The 17218-nt window shown below is 62.4% G+C and overlaps 1 protein-coding gene across 1 annotated transcript; it reads left to right on the top strand.

Moving 5' to 3' along the window:
* Positions 1-14829: 14829 nt before the first annotated feature.
* Positions 14830-16623, top strand: ABHD16B (abhydrolase domain containing 16B). Its single transcript, XM_059133950.1, has one exon. It carries the CDS (start codon positions 15211-15213, stop codon positions 16621-16623), a length of 1413 nt encoding a protein of 470 aa, XP_058989933.1. The 5' UTR covers positions 14830-15210.
* The last annotated feature ends 595 nt before the right edge of the window (positions 16624-17218 follow it).

The raw sequence follows: 17218 nt of genomic DNA, 5'->3' as shown, positions 1-17218 counted from the left end.
CTTGGGATGGAGCCCAGCTCCACAGCCGGCTCCCTGCTTGTCCCTCTCCCTCTCCCCCTGTCTGTGCACCCTCTCTCAAACGGGGAAATAAAATCTTTAAAAAACTATAAAGGCCTGCCTGGGGCTCATGTGGGATGAGCCGGGCTCCAACAACCCCAGGCTGGGGCTTCTAGGCTTTCCCACAAGCTACAGGGTACCGCTGGAGACTTTTGAACAGGACACACTCGATGTACTCATGATTTCAAGAGATTTCGGGGAGGCCGAGCTGGCGTATCCTGGAGCAGGAGAGGCGATGTCTCCCCACCTGGCAGCAGGGCAGCTGCCGGCTGATGGGACAGGAAGCCAGAGGGGGCACAGACGTGGGAGCCATCTGGGGGCTGCTGGCCCAGGGTTGGGGAGAGAGGCCAGGCTGCAGGTTCCAGGAGGGGGAGGGGAGCCGTGGAGGGGAGAGGAGCTTGGTCCTTGCCAGAGGGGAAATCCCTTCCTGGCGATGACTGGGGTCAGGACAAGTCATGGGGGGGGGCGGTGGTCACCTCAGGGCACTCCCCCATCCTGTTCACTGGGGCTTGCAGTTGTGACCTGGGCTGGGCCAGGGCAGAGCCCCTTCTTCAGGGTGCCTGGGCCTGGGGCAACTCCTACAGGCTTACTTGGAGGAAAGTGAGCCCAGGCCACCGTGGTCCAGGGACCCCGTCCACTTCAGACCATCAGAGCCCATCCAGGATTCTCTCTGCAGAGTCTGTTCTCTGGGGCTCAGGGTCCCTGGCAGGATGTAGCAGGGTGCCCTCCGGCTGTGCTCAGACGGGACCAGCCCCCACCCGGAGCTGGCAAGGCTCCCTGCTGCACCCCCCGCCCCACCCCGCAGAGGCCAGCCTCCCAGTGAGTGCTCCCTGAAAGGATGAGAGGACATTTGGACATAGGGCCCCTCTGTCCATCCTTGGCGGGTCAGGCATTCTGCACCCCTGCCTGCCAGGCTGCTCGCACAGCCTCAGCCCTCCTCCCTTGCCCTCGGCCTGCAGCGGCTCTCATGACACAGGAATCCCGTGTCCACACAGCCCTGGATGAGAGAGGGCGGAGTGAGCGGGCACCCATGTGTGCGCTCGCCTCTGCCCCCACCAGCCCCACCCGCCAATGGCCCAGCCTGCAAGGGCCCGGACCTCAGGGCTCACACCCACCCCACCCCTCCGCCCCGCGCCAGGGCTCCTGAACCTGCAGGTCCCTCCACCCGACAGGCTTTCCTGCTCCTCTGCACCGGCTGGTTCTCAGCCATCCCTGCGCACTCACTCCCGATCCCGGTGGGTCCAGACGCAGCCGGCCCCTCTCCCTGGGGCAGAGGACGCTGCCCAGACAGAGCCCTGCCTCTGGGCTAATGTCTGCACTCCTCTCGGTCCCTCGGTCCCTCACGCCCTCCCTAGGCTCCATGAGGGCAGGGCCATGTTGAGGTCCCCTTATGTCCTAGAGCCTGAGGGCTCTGGGATCAGCCCAGTCAGAATGGGGATCGGCACAAGGGTCTGGTTTGGGATAAGTGCTTACTTCTCTGGGCATCAGTCTGCACCTAGAAGAACTCCCGGACAGAGCGGAGCGGGCTGAGCAGGACAGCATGGGGCCCAGAAGCAGCCGCAGAAGATGCCGTCTTGTGGGCAGCATCACCGCACAGCAGTCTAACGGACACCAGGGCAACAAGGACACGGGGTAGGGGCAGGCCAGGCAGGGGGAGCGATTGTGGGCTCTGAGGCTCCCCACCAAGGTTCAGAGTCTGGGACATCCTGTGGGCACCTCTTTCCTGCTGGGATTTGGCCTGGGGTCATCCTGGGGTGGTGTGGGAAGCCCCAAGGCTGACAGACCGGGGCGGGGGGAGAAAAGGTCATAGTGGAAGAAAGGAGTTTGCCTGGGTTCTTGCTGGGCAGTGAGGGAGAACTGTGGGTCCATATGCCTCCTCTGGGCCCCTTGCCCTCCCCCGCCCCCCCAGGTAAGCTCAGGTAGGGTCAGAGGAAAAGCCCAGGCTGAGGGGCTGCAGAGGGCTTGAGGAAAGGACCACCCCGCCTGGGGCTGGGATCCCCCTCGCTGACCGCCTCTGCCTCTGGGCCCCCAGACCCGCAGCTGTGACCACGCAGGAGGTCCCCGCCCCAGCTGCGACAGCCAGCAAGGGGCTCTGCTCCCTCCTCCCCTGGGGGTCCTAGTGCCGGGGTGGTTTTGAGAACCAGAGGCGGGAGGCCGTATCAGACCACAGGTTTTCCTGAGGAAGGAAGGGCGGGCCTGCAGGATGGAGCGCCTCCTCTGGGTGTGCCTGGCTGCTGGAGGGCGCACAGCCGCTGCCGGCCCTCCTGGGGGGAGGACAGCTTCTCCCTTGGGGGACCCTAGTCCAAGACCTAGCCTGGCCAGGACAAACGGACCCCGAAGGCTGGAGATGCCAGGGTTGGAGTTTCCGGAACCCAGGGCCAGGGCATCCCTGAAACCCTGAGCAAATTCTAGCATTTCCAAGGGAGTGTCCAGAGCGCCCCCATTGGACCCTCAGAGGCATCTGTGGCCAGCTCAAACCATAGGTCCACTCCCACGGGCACTTCAGGTTCACCAAAACTTTGTACCACAATTTGCAAAGCCCCCGTTTGTAACACTGTGAACTGGGGCGACCCAGTGGCAGTGGAGCAGGGAGGTGAAATATGGCCAGTCTGCCTTGGAACGCTGGGCAGCCACAGAGCGGAGCCACCGCAGACTCCACATGAGCAGTGCTGAGGGGCTCCCACGACACAGGGGCAGCCGGCGGAGCCAATCAGACCACGGAGCGATGGCCTTTGGAGTGGGGCCTGGGGGCTTCCCTGGGGCGGGCAACGAACGTCCTGTTTTCTTGGTCTGGGGCTAGGGACAACACGCAGCTTGTGAACGTTGATTCAGCCATACACGTCGGGTACGGGCATTTCTCTGTTTGCACATGGTACTTCAATGAAAAGTTATTAAAAAAAAAAACCCAAACCCTCTGCTGACCGCTCCCTGAGGGTGGAGTGTTCCCTGGGGCCATCTGTCCTGTCCTGCATTCCGCCTGGACCTCCAGGGACCCTCCACAGAGGGAGCAGAGAAGACAGGAGAGGGCAGCCCCTGGGGGGACATCTCGGGGTGGGGGGCACTTCCTACCCCTGGGGTCTGAGGCTCCGAGCTGGCCAGGCTCTGCCTTTCTCTAGAAGAGGGCCCACCTGGAGTAACCACAAAGGGTGGGGCCAGGCAGATGTGGGGCCCACCCTGCTGGAGCTTGACCGGCTGGCCCTGGAATGCTGGTCCGACCTAGGGCCCGCCTGCTGGGCCAGGGGTGCCTCCAGCCCCCTCCCCCCCTGCTGTGGTGCCTCTACCCCTTCCGCTTCCAGAGGCCCTGGAGCTATTTTTAACTCAGCTGAGCTGCTTCTGCAGAAGGTGGACAGAACCCCTGGCAGGGGAGTGGAGGTGGAGGCAGGAGAGAGCCAAAAGGCTGCCTTCCTCCCCCAACCCCTCCCCAGGTCTAGGCTTTCTGCGGGGCCTGGTTGTTCCTGACCTTGGAGGGAAAGCAACATTCCATTACACAAACAAGATACCCCGGAGGCCACACAGATACACACGCAGTCAGACACAGGAGCACACATGAGGACCCACGTACGGTGCTCAGGAACCTGACAGAAACGCACACAGAGACTCAGGGCACAATCTGGGGACATACAGACGTGTATCCACTCAACTGTCCCTGGAAACCTAACCCACCTGGAGATAAGCACGCGCACACGCGCACACGGCAGGCATAAGCACGATGCCCAGAGACCACTGGCTCAGGGTGCAGGGAAGTCCCAGGGGTCACGCCCATAGATCCATAGCCGGAGGAGCCAGCAGATGGGCTACTTCCCAAGTGCCGTCCCCACCCGCCTGCAGCCCACTGGGGCTCAGCCCCAGGAACCTCTTGAACCCTCCCCCAGCCTCCAGCCTAGGCCTCATTTCCCTGTGATGAATGAAGGCAGGCTCGTGGCGGTAGCTGGAGCGGAGCTGGTTCACGCCCTTCTTCCCTCACATCCTCGGCAGGGCACACACACACGCACACAGGCACACACGCGCGCGCACACACACGCACACACATGCACGCGCGCACACGCACACGCACACGCACACACGCGAGCGCTCAGGGCAGGAAACCTGTGAGCGGTGGCCTCAGAGTGAGCTCAGCCCCTTCCCCTTCCTTTTCGCTGCTCCCTGCTTCCCCTGTCCTCTCCCAGGCTTTGTTCCCCAGAGCGGCTGTCCCCCCACCCCTGCCCCGCTGGGGGAACAGAAGTCTAGTCCTGGGAAAACCCCAGGTGCTGGACTGGGGGGTCTCTGTCCCTGTAACCGTGTCCCGGGGCAGGAGGAACTGGGAGAGAAGGGGCTCAGGACCCAGTAGTGGGGGACAGCCGGCTGACTTCCAACTCCCCTCCACCCCCACACCCCCACCTCTGCCCCTAGAGGCCCCAGAGGGATGGAAGAGGGCGGGGGAGTTGGCCTGAGGACAGGACATCCTCTTGGCAGGACACAGGACGCCAGGCCGGAGGTTCCCAGCCCCCGTCAAGGCCACAGGGGGAAAAGGTCACTGGGTCCTGGGGCTCACCAGTTCCAAGACTGGCCAATGTCCTGACAGCCAGTCCAAGTTACTTCAAGTGACTCCAAGGAGAACGGCAGAGCCTGCCCCAACTGAACACCGCTGGCCCTCTGTCCAGGCCCCCCCCATAGCCAGCCAGGATGTAGAAGAGCCTATCGGCCCACCCAGGGGAGCACCAGCCCCAGGACCCCTCCTGGGGAAACCCCACAGATCACGGGGGAGACCAGCAGGCTCAGGTCGTCATTGGCACTTTCCCTGCGGGGGCTGCTGCTTTTATAGGTATGCTGCACCTCTGACCCGGGGGCCACTTCTCCAGGTGAATCCTGGGGCCCACTGCCCCACTACAGCAGAGGACTCAGCCTGGCCCTGGTCCTCCCTTGCCAGGACAGGATCCCCAGGGACAGTCTAGCCAGGGTGAAGTCCGTGGGGACCCCTTTTTCCCACACACACCCTCCTCTGAGGGCAGAAGCAGAGCCTGGTCTTCTCTGAGCTCGCCTATTGGGCTGAGATTGGCTGACGCTGTGCTCACTGCCCTGGGAGGCGAGGGTCCCAGGAGGCACCTGAGGGCAGTAGATCAGAGCACTTCCTGCCATTGGCCCACCTCAGGCCACCGGGACAGTGAGGTGGGCTGTCGCCCCAGGAGGCACCCTGGGCTTTGGCTCTCCGCCGTGGTAAATCCAGACCAGGACTCCCACCCACTGGGGGAGTCTTGGGGGGTTCTCACCACCCCTTCCACACCAGTCTCCTGGCTTCAGTCTCGTGCCCCACACAAACGCCCCTGGCCATTGCAGAGTGCTCTAGGTACCTGGGCCAGAAATGATGTCTCACCTAAAAACAGCCTATGCTTGAGTCGGGATTTGCCTCTCTTACAGAAGAGATAAAATTACCGGGGGTGCCTGGGTGGTTCAGTGGGCGAAGCCTCTGTCTTCGGCTCAAGTCATGATCTCAGGGTCCTGGGATCGAGCCCCGCATCAGGCTCTCTGCTCAGCAGGGAGCCCGGTTCCCTCTCTGCCTGCCTCTCTGCCTGCTTGTGATCTCTCTCTCTCCTTGTGTCAAAGAAATTAAAAAAAAAAAAATTCTCTTTAAAAAAAAAGTTAAAATTACCAAATGGGATTTCTTTTTAGATCTCTATCGATCAGTCTATGTATTTAGAGCTCACACGGTGGGGAGGGGCAGAGGGAGAGAGAACCTCAAGCAGACTCAGCACTGAGGATGGAACCCGAGGCGGGGCTCAATCTCAAAGCCTTGAGACCACGACCTGAGCTGAAGCCAAGACTGGGACCCTTAACCGGCAGAGCCGGTGGGCTCCTGAGCGATGGGAGGTTAAGTCTGGAGTTACCGCACGAGTAACGAGAGTTACCTCTCCCACCGAGGAAGTGATGCCTCGACCAAGAAGCCAGCCTCCCAACGCCAGCCCCTCCCACGGACCCTGCCCCATCCCCTCTGTCTCCACCTTCCTGAGGTTTTCATGGCTACACTCGGTCTTTCCATCTTTCCAAAATTTAAGCTTTACTGAAGTGTAATTTACACACACTGATATTCACCAAGTTGAAGCGGATGACTTGACGAGCTTTCACAAATGTGTGGCCGCCACCCCCGGTGTCCTGATGACATTCCCGTCATCCCGTCATCCAAAAAAGTCCTCCCCATCTCTCAGCATCCGTGGTCAACCCTCCGGCCCCGCCAGCCATCCATCTGCTTCCAACCCTAGAGTTTCTTTTATTTATTTATTTGACAGAAAGAGAGAGGGGTAGAGGGAACACAAGCAGGGGGAGTGGGAGAGGGAGAAGCAGGCTCCCCCGCAGAGCAGGGAACGTGATGTGGGGCTTGGTCCCAGGACCGAGGATCTGAACTGAAGTCAGATGCTTAACGGCTGAGCCCCCCAGGCCCCCTGTGGTTTGTTGTTTGCTGGGGGTGTGCCCGAGCCGGTCATACTTGGGCTTCTGGGCACGGCTTCTTGCAGTCCGCACAGTGCTTTCGAGATCCACTCACTCCGTGCGCATCAGGAGTTCCCACCGGTTCCTTCCATCGAAGAGGTGGACCAGAGCTTGCGTGTCCCTTTACCAGCTGACAGACATTCGGGTTTTTCTAGTTTGGGGACATTCTGAATAATGCTGCTACCAACATTTAAGGACAACGCTTCGTGTGAGCCTGTTTCGCTTCTTGTGGGTCAACTCCTAAGAGTAGGATTGCTAGGCCATTCTATGGCTCGTTTTCTGTATCTTTGTGTTTGTTTTCAGTTTGCCGCACCCAGACCGTCCGTTCCCCAAGGGCAGACACCTCGTCCACGCTGGCCACAGACAGCCGCGGACGTGAGCGGCGCTGAGCACACCTCGTGGAGAGCCTGTTCCCCACAGATGCTTGTCACTGAGCGAGGGAGGGATCGCGGATTTTGGTGACGTGATCACGGTGTTGGGTGGCAGTGATGGGAGTGGCCCTCTGGACCAGTGACGACTAGAAATGCCTCCTTTGTCCCTCTTCAGAGATGTCAGGTACCAACTCCTAAACTCACCTGGCGAGGGGTCATGGGGGCCCTCTTCAAATGCTTCATGAGCCCCTCACCTCCAAAGGTCTCCGACAGGCCATTCCCAGAGTCACACCTTGGAGCCAGCTGTCACCAAAACCCAGACCCACACTCAAGGGACTGTTTCTACCCTTCTCTCTCGGTGGCCCCCTTTCCAGCTTGCCACACAGCAGTGACATCTCATTGAGCCCCTCATTATGAGAACAGCCTTCCCCTCTCCTCGGCTTCCTTCTTATCAGGTGTGGATTTTGTACTTTCTCTCAAAAATACCAAAAGTATGAGCATTTCTGTAATCTTCCGGCATCCCCCGGAAGAGCCCCAACCACTCACTTTCTCTTTGTCCGCATGGCAGGCGCTGCTCATTGCTGGGGGAGGCCACTTGGAAGACGGCTGACACCCCAAAGTCAGGCTTGGGTGGACCCTCAGGGCTGCTGGTCCCACCATGTCCCTCCAGGGACCACTATGTACTGCCTGGTCCCCCTTCTCGGAAACTGCAGATGCCTCCGCTGGCCCTCCACAGCTCCACTGCCTTCCCCCAACATCATCTACCCACCCCACAGCCAGCCCGGGTCCACCTTCCCCAGCCCTTCCGCTACAGAGCAGTGACCTCTCTGAAATGGTTTGAGGTCATTGCCGGGACTTTCTTGCTGAGAATCTTTCAGTGACTTCTGAGAAGTGGTTTCCTTTCAAATTCCTCGCCTTAGTCTATAAAACCAGCCCTGCTCTACCCTAACCCTAGCCTCACTCCTGTTCCAGCCCTACCGCCCCCGCCCCCGTCTAAGCCACAGTGGCCTTGTCTTGCTCCTGTGATGCCAAATCCTGTCCGCCCCCAGGACCTCTCCCCGAGTCGGGTCCCCACTGAACAATCTACTTCAGCAGCTCATTCCTACCCATCTTTCTGGTCTCTACTCCTGACCCTGCTTCTGCTCCCCCCCTCCAGGTTGACAGACTGGGTGTTTGCTCCTTGAAAGGCCCTCTTTGGGTTAACCCTTTCTTTGTGCCCAGGAAACGACCTGGGAGCAAGGACGCCACAAGGGCCATGCTCAGCCCTGTTCCCACCACCGGCAAGCGGAAGACCTGTGGAATGAGTGGTTCTTGCGGGGAGGGGTGACGCCGAGAACTGCAGGGGTGAGGGTGGGGGTACAGGTCATCACCAGGTGCACAGACAGACAGATGGGAAGAACTACCTTCATCGGGCCCTCTGGTGTCCACGGCAGGAGACCAGTTCAGGCCCTGTAGGACATCGTCAGCCGGGGGAAGACGAGCCCACTCTGGTACATGAGGCCTAACCTGAGGGACCCAGAAGATTCTACCCCATGTAGGTGTGAAGGGAGCACTTGGGGCTTTCCAGGGGTCTGTGTCTGCTGACAGGAGCCTTTGCATGGGGGGTGGGGGGGAGCCATGCACCAGGGCATTTCCTGCCTAGCCTGGCTCCCCAGGGCCCAGCCCTGCAGCCCTGCTCCTTCCTCCCCCGCCCCAGGGGCTTTCCACAAAGCCTGAAGCCTGCTATTTTTAGCTGAGGGAGAAGGACCAATTCCTGGCCTCACTGGCTCCCACCACCAGAGCCTGAGTGAAACTGGGGCTAGGGTGGGGACCCCTGAGGCCAGAGAGGCAGCTTCTCCCTCCCTTGCCCCCATCAAGTCTTTGAGCCTGACTTGCACCTGAGCAACCAAGGTGCCCAGCTCGGGGAGACAGCTGAGGCCCCGGGCTCCCAGGCTGGGCTCTCTGCCCAGTGGGCAGGGGCTTGAGCCCTTGGGCGGGGTTGGCCTAGGGCCTGGGTGGGCTACTGCCCACTTCCTGGGGCCGTGCCTCATCACTTCAAAGGCTGCTGGCGGCCCTGTGGTCACTCCCTGGCTCCCACGCAGCCAGAGGGGCGGGCAGCTCACGAACCCTGGCAGCTGGGTGTCCCCCCCCACCCCCGCAGCTTCAAAGAGCTGGGGTGGGCAGCCCTGCGGTTAGTGCTGATCCCCAGGGGAGGGTGGGGGACAGGAAAGGGGGACAGCGGGGCTCTCTCTTCATCCTCCAACCCCACTGCCTTCCTGGGTGGGCTCTGTCCTGGAGCAAGGGCCGCCTGGGGGTGTGGGGTTCAGGTGGGGTCGCTCTGGAGTGCAGCCCCCATTAGAGAAACCGCAGGAACCGAGGTGGGGGGCACCTGGCTGGGTGAGGGGGGGTCACTGGGCCCTTCGTGCCCTCCCTTCTTTCCTCACTTTCTGCCTGAAGCCTGGGGGGACAGCCTGGGGGGAGGGGACAGAGGGAAACCAGGACGGCCTGTTGGGGCCAGCCCACCACAGAGGTGGGCTTGACTTCTGGCGGGCTCCCCCTGGGACAGTGGGGTAAGAGGGGTGGGCGCCTTCAGCAGACTCTGAGAACAGAGAGCGCCTTGAGCAAGGGGGGCGGGGAGGAGAGAGGAAACTTTCAGGGTCCCCTGGGGTCAGCTCCAGGACAGTTGCCGTTTTTAATCTGCGCAAGAGACTTAGAAGGAGCCCAGAGGGCTGTAACCTAGATCCGCTCACGCAGGCTCCGGAGGTGCTGACTGCGGGGGCCCAAGAACAGCCCCTCCCCCAGCTCAGAGCCACAAGGCAGAGGGCACTCTGGCCAGAGACCTGAGTTCCTGGTGGTCTTCCTTCTGCCTAGCGCACAGCGGCCTCTGACAGGGTTCTGCCCCCCCTCTGGGCTGGCCTCCCCTCACTCAACCTCCAGGCTTCCCTCCTCCTACACAGGGGTGCCAAGGTCTCCAGGGACCAGAGCTTGGCCGCAAGGGAGGGGACGGGGTTCTCCTCTCCTCTAGGGTCAGGAAAACGTCCGCTCCTGACCTGGGACCCAAGCAGAAGCCGGCTTTCAGTCCGTCCTCCTAGGCAAGTGGGAGACCCCACCACAGGAAGGCAGACCCAGGGGCCTCCCGGCAGCGCCCTCCGGCTCCCTCGGCTCCTCACCCTCGACCACCGTGACTCTTGGGGGCCAGCGACCTCCCCACCCTTTCTGTTCGCGCCCTCGGGGCGGGGGGGGGGGATAGCCCTGGCTGCCCAGGCCCCAGCCCGCACCCCACCGCGGGTCCTCCCGTCGGGGTGACTGTCGGCGACCCGGGGCGCAGGGGAGCGCTCTGCGGGGACGCCTGGACTCGCCGCAGCCCCGCTGGGAGCGGAGCCTCGCGCCCCGGGCGCGGCGGGGGGAGGGCGTCGAGCGCTCGGGCCGGGACTCGGGTCCCCCTCCGCTCTCCCGGGCCGCTGTGCGCGCGGCCGCTTCGGCTCACCGCCTCCTGGAAAACGTCCACGGGCCACGACCTGCAGGAGCCCGGAAAGGGGACCTCGGCCCCCCAGGGGAGTCCGCGAGTCGCCACAGAGGCTGGCCCCGGGAAACGCGGGCTCCGACCCCCGCGGCTTGGGGCGAGCCGGCCGGGGGGCCGTGTCCGAGCCCCCAGGCTAGGCGGTCCTTCCCCCGCCGCACTGCCGGTTTCCGGGGGCCCGCGCCGGCGAGGCAAGGTGCGGCGGACGCCGACAGCCCGAGACCCGCCTCTCAGGCGGAGGATCCCGGGGCTCTTCCGTCCATCCCACCAAGCTCGGCCCGCTTCATCGGCCCTCCCCCAGAGCCAGGGCCGGCTGGAGGAGATCCAGGCCGGAGTTTCTATCCGGCCACTACCGAGGCGGCGGGCGCCGGGGTCCCACAGGTGACGGGTCTCCAACGGGCAGCGAAAAGCAAAATGCGGGACTGGATCGCTCGACTACGGAATGGCTTCCGGCGCCGGCCTGGTCCGCGGGTCGAGATCAACCAACATTCACGAAGCTCATCTGCACGTGCGGATAAACGCTAGCAGCACAGAGCTGACCCGCGTTGCTGCAGAGACAAACTCCCTCAGCGGGCGCACAGGCCAGCACAAGCACAGAAACTCAATCTGCCCCGAGAACACACACTCCTGTCACCCAGGCAGGCAGGCTCCGGAATCACTGCGTAGGGGAAAGCACCTGGCGGCCAGGATCCCTGGACAAAGCTGCTTACAGCAGCCACCGCTGCAGAGGGGAAAGGTCTGGAAACCCACATATCCACCAACACAGGGGAGGGATACCGGGAGGAACGGGCCACCTACCAGCTAAGGGCCTATAGTGATACTCGGGAGAAAAGCAAGTTGCCTGGTAATGTATACACCATATCCACTTTTGCAAAAGCACGTGATAAAATAAGCATCCCAGTCGCGTCTGTAGGTTGTGCACATTGTAGGCAAATAGAGGAAGGTGTGCAAAGACACGTCCTGGTTAGTATCTCTGGATTCCAGGGAGGTGCCAAGGGAGGGCTAGTAACTGTCTCATATCCTGTCTCACCAGCTGCAGTGAGCCTCGTTTACATTTTGAATAACGTAACATTAACGAAATACTCACCTTACATCAACCCCGGTGCACAGGTTTGGTACAGTGGTAGAAAGCATACAGCCCTGCTCTGAGGGACTCTCCGGAGTGATACTGGGCCCATAGTGTACTATGACCCTTTCAAGTTCATGTATGCGGCCCTGGGAATCATCCCAGGCGCAGGGCCATGGCCTGCACCGTGCCAGGAGGCACTGTCCACACACTGGAGTCTGCAGAAACGGTACAGACTGGGCAGCCCCTGGAGAGCTGAGCTCCAGGGAACTCGGCCCCATCAGACCAGCCTGCTGGGCTCCTGACCCCAACCCAGACTTTACCCTGATGGTGGGGGTCCAGTGGGAGGAGAGCCCGAGAGACTGGCCCTGCTGGGAAGCAGGAAGGAGAGGGCGTGGGTGTGCACTGCTCCCCACCAACCCCACCACCCTGGAGGGCTCTGGGTAGTTCTCTGGGATTCCAGATGTTCAGCAGCTGTCTTGGCTATTTCCGCCCCTTCTCTGACCCTGTATCCGCCAGGAAGCGTCCCCTCCTGTCCTCAGGCTCTGAGCCACCCCCCACCTTCCCTGCACCCCATTTCCTGAGCAGAGGCGTTTGTGCAGACTCAGCTCCCTATCCCATCAGGGTGGCTTCGGTTTTCCCAAGGCTCAGCTCCCAGAGCCCCGGGGCTGCTGTGGTCAGCTCATGGCTGCCCCCTGGCTGGACACCCTCTGCTAGGGGCTCTGATCCCAGCCCCCACACCTCCAGCCTCTGGGACTGGTTTTTTCTCTTTCCCTCCATTCTTTCTCCAAGGTTGGCTCTGTCTGCTCCCGCAGCATAAATCAGGGCCTCCAGGGAGGCTGAGCAGAACTGGCCAGGAGGGAGCATTACCTCCGTGGGGGAGGGTGGAAGCCCTGTGGGGTGAAGGCCAGAGGTCACAGAGCCCAGCAGGCTCTGTGGGGGTGGGGGGTGTGCTCAGATGTCTGCCCGGCAGACACTGGAAGGCGAGGGGGGTTGCCTCCTCAAACTAAGACCTGATCGCTGGGATCACAGCCCCACCATCCGAGCAGATGGAGGCGGGGTAGGAGAGATCACTGCTGCTGCAGCTGGTCCAGTCTGAGGGGGCTCTTCTGGAGAGAGGAGAGCAGGAGGTCTCCCTTCCTGTCACATGCTTTCCTGGCTCAACAGGGCTGGTGGTTGGGGGCACCTGGGCTCCCATGGGCTGGAGGGCGGGGCTGGGGCAGTCAGGAGCCAGGCCAGACACAGGGCAGGGGCCCCCAGGGGCCAGCAGCTCCAGCCTGCGGATCTTTGTTCCTCAGAAGCTGGCCTCTGCTCCCCTCCAGCACAGCCACCTCCTCCAAGCTTCCCGTTCTCCTAGAGGGAGCCAAGGTCAGGTAGGCCTGACAGAAGGAAAGTCTATTTCCAAACACAAGTCTCAGAGCTCACCACACGGAGAGCCTGTCCCAGGAGGATGGGCTCCTCCAAGCCTCATTTCCCCCCGGGGTATCAAATCAAAACAAAACGGGGTGTGTCTAACGTACTTGGAGGACAATTTTCCAGGAGACCCTCGTGTTTGCCTGGATTCAGGCTGAGGACACAAGGAAGCCCTCTACTGTTGGGAGTCACTCCTATGGTCTCATGAAATGAGTCTGGAGCCTCTGGGTCTGCGCAGCCCACTCCAAGCTAGGGTAAACAGCTTTATGAAAGCTGTTCATGAGTTTATGAACGCGGTTCCTGGGAGAGTCAAGGCCCCCACCCCACTCTCTCCCAAGTTCTCCACTGCCACTCCTAACCACAGGGCCAGCGGGCACATTTCCGGACCACGACCACTAATCCCCATGGGCAACAGTTATGCCCATCCCTTGACCTAGGTGCGGTACCTTGTGGACTCCCTCCTAGGGCAGTCTCCCCACCGACCCTTCAGAGCCAAGGAAGAGGTGAGGGGGTGCAGGGCAGAGGGAACTAGAGGGGACCCTTGTCCAGGTACACCAGTGGACCCTGAGACACCCTCTTGGTCCTCAGGACCTGCTCATTGAGAAGGGCAGCCCAGCCTGGGGTAGGAGCTGGATAATCAGGAAAGTCTGGATCTCGCGGACTGGGGGGAGGGGGGCGCAGAGGGGTGACAAGGGTAGAGTCGCCAGGTTTCGCAAAAAATAACAAACCTAAAAACAGGATATCCAGTTATAGTCGAATTTCAGATAAAGATTTTTTTTTTAATATAAGTATGACCCATGCAATATCTAGGACACACTTATCCTCAAAAAGTATTTGTTTATCTGAAATTCACATATAAGTGGGCATTCTGCATTTTATCTGGAGACCCTGGTGGGAGGGACATTCAGCTCCCAATTCACTCACTCACTCAACTGACTGCTCTTGCTTCCTAACCCCCAAGGACCCTAACAGTCTCCAGCTCTGCGTCCCAAACCTGGTGGGGGCTGAGTGGGCTGACAGTGGACTCAGATGCAGAGAGGGCTTGCAGGAGCCTGGAGCTCCCTTCCCAGACTTCCAAGAACGCTCTGGGTCTCTGAGGCAGGTCTGGGGATCCAAGGGTCTGGCTAGGTTTGCTAACTCCCTGTTTCAGTTCCAGGCAACTGTTGAATGAGCCCTCAGAGCCCAGCTCTTCCCTGGCTGTAACCCTGCCCCCTTTGCCCTCAGGTGGGCTGGCCCTCTCCAGGACCCAGGAAAAAGAGGAACCTACCAAAGCCCTCCAGAAAAGAGGAAGGTACAATTTGTGGTGTGGTTTGAGTGACGAGTGGGGAGGAGGGCTTGGCCAAGGGCCAAAAATGAGGAACACTGGCCAGGCAGGACCTACCTGCAGGTCACTGCTTCTGCTGGCACCAGTGGAAAGAGGATCTAGAACAGGTGGGGAGTTTCCAGCCCGAGCTCACCCCCTCTCCTGGGAAGGAAGGTGGTGGTGGCGGCGGGGCAAGGCCATGAGCACACAGTGCCTTCGCTGCTCCAACAGCAGCCCACGGGCCAGACTCAGTTTCTCCCCTAGGCTGATAAAGCATATTGGATTTTCTGGGCCACCCCACCTTGCACTGGGAGGTCTGGAGGCACCACCCCCCAGTGGGGCCCGGGACAGGGAACTGCCACTCCCAGCCTTCTTCAGGAGACTCCCATGTCGCTGCAGACTGTCCCACAGCCTGATCCAAACAGCTGCTTCTGCCTGCTCCTAGCTCCCTTTCCCACCCACGTGGATACCTCACCAAGCGGGAAAGAGATCCACAAGTCCACGGGAAGCCCTGCGTTTTTCCCAGTGAGACCCTGGCTTCTGACCAGGAAGAGGCGAAGGCAGTAGATGTTCCAGCCTGTCCGTCCACCTTCAGTTGAGGGGGGCGGGGAGCGGTGGTTGGTAGTCAAGGTGTGATGGGAGGCAGGTGGGGTAGGGCCTGGGGAGGGTGCAGGCAGAGAAGGGTCTGGGGAGGGTGTGGCTGGGGCGGAGTCCCCTGAGTCCTGGGGGCGGGGTAGAACTTGAGGTCCACGGCGCCTGGGAGCCCTTTGTGCGCCCATCACCGGGTGTTGCCTCTTTCCCCAGCAACAATGACTCACAAAGCCAGCCCCTGCCAGGCACAGGCCGCCTCCTCTGGACCCTGGAAGGCCCAGGTCACAAAGGCCATTAGGGCCAAGCCCTGAAGAGGCATGTCCCGAGACAGCTCTGCGCGGCTCTCACCCCTGCAGCCGCCCGCGGGGCCGGGCCTGGGCCTCGAGCCGCGACCCCGGCCTGGCGACTGGGCGTCACGGCTCGCGCGGGGCGCCCCGTAGCCTCGACGCCCATGTGTGTCGTCTGCTTCGTGAAGGCGCTGGTGCACGTGTTCAAGATCTACCTGACCGCCCACTACACCTACAACTTCCGCAGCTGGCCCGTGGACTTCCGCTGGGATGACGTGCGCGCCGCCGGCGGGGGAGGCAGCGGTCACCGCGCGCTGACGTGCGCCGCGGCCGCGGCGGGCGTGTGGCTGCTGCGGGGCGCGGCTCTGGGCGGGGACGCGCCAGGGCGACCGCTGCGCGGGGCGCGCAGTCAGACGCAGTGCCTCCTGCAGCAGATCCGCGAGCTGCCGGGCCAGCTCGCCAGCTACGCGCTGGCCCACTCGCTGGGCCGCTGGCTCGTGTACCCGGGCTCCATGTTCCTGATGACTCGCGCGCTGCTGCCGCTGCTGCAGCAGGGCCAAGAGCGCCTCGTGGAGCGCTACCGCGGCCGGCGCGCCAAGCTGGTGGCCTGTGATGGCAATGAGATCGACACCATGTTCATGGATCGCCGCCAGCACCCGGGCAGCCACGGCCGCGGCCTGCGCCTGGTCATCTGCTGCGAAGGCAACGCCGGCTTCTACGAGATGGGCTGCCTGTCGGCGCCCCTGGAGGCTGGCTACTCGGTGCTGGGCTGGAACCACCCGGGCTTCGGGGGCAGCACGGGCGCGCCGTTCCCGCAGCATGACGCCAACGCGGTGGACGTGGTGGTCAAGTACGCGCTGCACCGCCTTCACTTCCCGCCCGCGCACGTGGTGGTCTACGGCTGGTCCATCGGGGGCTTCACGGCCACCTGGGCCACCATGACATACCCGGAGCTCGGTGCGCTGGTGCTCGACGCCACCTTCGACGACCTCGTGCCGCTGGCCCTGAAGGTCATGCCCCACAGCTGGAAGGGCCTCGTGGTGCGCACCGTGCGCGAGCACTTCAACCTCAACGTGGCGGAGCAGCTGTGCCGCTACCCCGGGCCGGTGCTGCTGCTGCGGCGCACGCAGGACGACGTGGTCAGCACCTCGGGCCACCTGCGCCCCCTGCCGTCCGGCGACGTGGAGGGCAACCGCGGCAACGAGCTGCTCCTGCGTCTGCTGCAGCACCGCTACCCGGTGGTGATGGCGCGGGAGGGCGTCGCGGTGGTCACGCGCTGGCTCCGCGCCGGCAGCCGGGCGCAGGAGGCCGCCTTGTATGCGCGCTACCGCGTGGACGACGAGTGGTGCCTGGCCCTGCTGCGCTCCTACCACGCGCGCCGCGAGGACGAGCGGGAGGACGGGCAGGCCTGGGGCCCGCACGGGCCCTCCTTCCCCTGGCTGGTGGGCCAGGGCCTGAGCCCGCGGCGGCGCCGGCAGCTCGCGCTGTTCCTGGCTCGCAAACACCTCAGGAATGTGGAGGCCACTCACTGCAGTCCGCTGGAGCCCGAGGACTTCCAGCTGCCCTGGAGGTTGTAGCCCTCGCCCCTGCAGCTGCTGGCAAGCGCCTCGGGGCCTTTGCGCCCCTCCAGGGCCTCGGGGCCTTTCCCTCCCGCACCCGAAAGCGGTCTAGCTGGCCCTGCCGGGGGATCCCGACCTGGTGTCTGAGGGAGGGCGAGGCAGAGCCCGGGCACCGGTGCTCGCCCTCTCCGGGGCGCCTCCCCTCCCTCCCTCCAACACTTGTGGATTCCAGCTGCTCCCAAAGAGAATGTAGACCCAGTTTATGGTAACTCTGTGTGATGGGTGCTTTGATCACTCAAAAGGATGGCGGGAACGCGGGCAGTGGGACCCCAGGAGGTGGGAGGTGCTCTTAATCCGGCCTGGGCTACAGGATGGCTCTGGGTCTGGACAGGTCACCCCTACCTGTGAAGGAACACGAGCCCTGGAAGCTTATCAGGCAAGTCTTAGCAGCCAGACCCGACCAGGAGCGTGATGCGGGGCTCTTTGCAGGGTCCCCTCTGCACCTCCACCTGCCCGGCTTCTGCAGGCAAGGACCACACGGGGAGTGACAGGGACTCACAGGGGCGTGTCCGTGTGGGCAGCCGACCCGCCGGCACGGACCGACCCTCATTTG

This window comes from Mustela lutreola, chromosome 9 (genome assembly GCF_030435805.1).
Source record: "Mustela lutreola isolate mMusLut2 chromosome 9, mMusLut2.pri, whole genome shotgun sequence".
Taxonomy (NCBI): Eukaryota; Metazoa; Chordata; class Mammalia; order Carnivora; family Mustelidae; genus Mustela; species Mustela lutreola.
Note: the sequence above shows the minus strand (reverse complement) of the source record. Positions and strands in the feature narration are given on the sequence as shown.